At 50.8% G+C, this 2,047-nt stretch overlaps 1 protein-coding gene across 1 annotated transcript in view; it reads left to right on the top strand.

Moving 5' to 3' along the window:
* rdh5 (retinol dehydrogenase 5 (11-cis/9-cis)) overlaps positions 1-2,047 on the top strand; it is a 24,079-nt gene that overhangs the window by 15,414 nt on the left and 6,618 nt on the right. The window contains exon 2 of the mRNA XM_048618931.1: positions 471-801. Coding sequence (XP_048474888.1) covers positions 489-801 — 313 coding nt within the window. The 5' untranslated portion in view covers positions 471-488. The remainder of the gene's footprint in view (positions 1-470; positions 802-2,047) is intronic.

Raw genomic sequence — 2,047 nt, forward strand, 5'->3', positions numbered from 1 at the left:
GGGGACCTTGCTGTTCTGGTTGACTCATTGGTACATTGAGGACTGTATTTGCCAATTAAGCCATTTGGGGCAGATTATATGGAGCCTACATTCCATGGAAAAAGAGAATGATGATAGAATCATGCAGTACAGAAGAGGCCGTTCGGCCCATCCAGTCTGCACCAATAAAAACGACTCTCAATCTACACTAGTCCCACCTCCTGCACTAGGCCTTGGATACTCAAGTGAATGTTGACACTTCACCTTGACACTTCAAATGCTCATTCAAGTACTTTTTAAAGGTTCTGTGGTTTCCCACCTCAACTACCCTCCCCAGGCAGCACATTTCAGACCCCACCAACCTCTGGGTGGAAAGAATGATCCTCAAATCCCCTCCTGCCTTTCGCCTCAGAATGGCACCCCCTTGCCAACCAGTATTGTGAACTGGCGAGTGAAGCCTCATTCATTATTATTGGGTCTTTTCCCCTCAGCTTCTCCAAACGGACTCCATGTGGGTGTATCTCCTCACTGCTGCTGCTCTGCTTGCCGTTTGGTGGCTCATCAGAGACCGTCAGAAAATCGGAGATGTCAAAGACAAGTTTGTCTTTATCACCGGATGCGACACGGGCTTTGGCAACCTCCTGGCGAAGCGACTGGAAAGGCAAGGATTCTGTGTTCTTGCTGGCTGCCTGACCCAAAAAGGAGTGGATGGCCTACAGAGGAACAACTCATCCACACTGAAAACTGTCCTCCTGGATGTGGCTGACTGCAGCAGCATAAGGAAGGCAGTGGACTGGGTCCAGGCAGAGGTGGGAGAGAAAGGTAGCCATGAGCTTAATGCACTGACCTCGTTCATTTCTTGTTCCTTTAACACAGGGGTGTGCACTGTGGCGAACGACAAAGCCACTTCAGTTCTTGCGTTGCTATCACCATTAATAGACCATGATGCTGCGGCCAAGTACGGCAGGTCATGTGGCACAGACCAAATGGACATGATCTATGTGGGCTTCGGTAAGGCATTCGACAAGGTTCCTCATGGTAGAGGAAGGTTAGATCACATGGAATACAGGAAGAACTAGCCATTTGGATACAGAACTGGCTCGAAGGTAGAAGACAGAGGGTGGTGGAGGAGGGTTGCTTTTCAGACTGGAGGCCTGTGACCAGCAGTGCACCCCAAGGATCAGTGCTGGGTCCACTGCTTTTTGTCATTTATATAAATGATTTGGATGTGAACATGGGAGATATGGTTCGTGAGTTTGCAGGTTACACAGAAATTGGAGGTGTAGTGGACAGTGAAGAAGGTTACCTCAGAGTACAACGGGACCTTGATCAGATGGGCCGCTGGGCTGAGGAATGGCAGATGGAGTTTAGTTTAGATAAATGTGAGGTGCTGCATTTTGGAAAGGCCAATCAGGTCAGGACTTATACACTTAATGGTAAGGTCCTGGGGAGTGTTGCTGAACAAAGAGACCTGCAGCTCAAAGGACCCACATGGACAGCAGGAAGTTCCAAGTGCTTGACGTTTTCAAGGTGGACATTCGGCTCATCATGTCTGCACCAATTCGATCCCCCAGTGCCAATCTCTTACCTTTTCCCCATATCCTCACACCCCATTTTTGTCCCAATAACCATCCAACGCCCCTCTTGAATGCCTCAAGAGCATGGCCTTAATCATCCCAGGCACGTTATTGCCATTGCCGCTGAGCGGTTGAGTCGAAGAAAAAGCTCCCAGTGCTTTCCCCCTCACTTCCCTTTCGTTCCCTCACTTGATCCTGTGCCTCAGTCCTTGTTGCTGCCCTCCCAATGCAGTGAAGGCTGCTGGCCTCCGTCATGTCTCACTTCCTGCTCCTCCCTCCTGCCCCCCACCCTGGGATGCACGGTTCCGAACCGGGCCGTACTCCCCGAGATGGGTTCGTATTTGCTCTCCTCAGGGAGGATTGAGCCTGACATTGTGTCGCTCCCAGGTTCAGGTTCACAACCGGACGCCAGCTTTGTGAACCATCATCTCCCAAACCATCCACAACCTCATCACCTCAGGTGACCTCCCACCCACGGCCTCCAACCTCAT

This window comes from Rhincodon typus, chromosome 41, assembly GCF_021869965.1.
Source record: "Rhincodon typus isolate 14 chromosome 41, sRhiTyp1.1, whole genome shotgun sequence".
Taxonomy (NCBI): Eukaryota; Metazoa; Chordata; class Chondrichthyes; order Orectolobiformes; family Rhincodontidae; genus Rhincodon; species Rhincodon typus.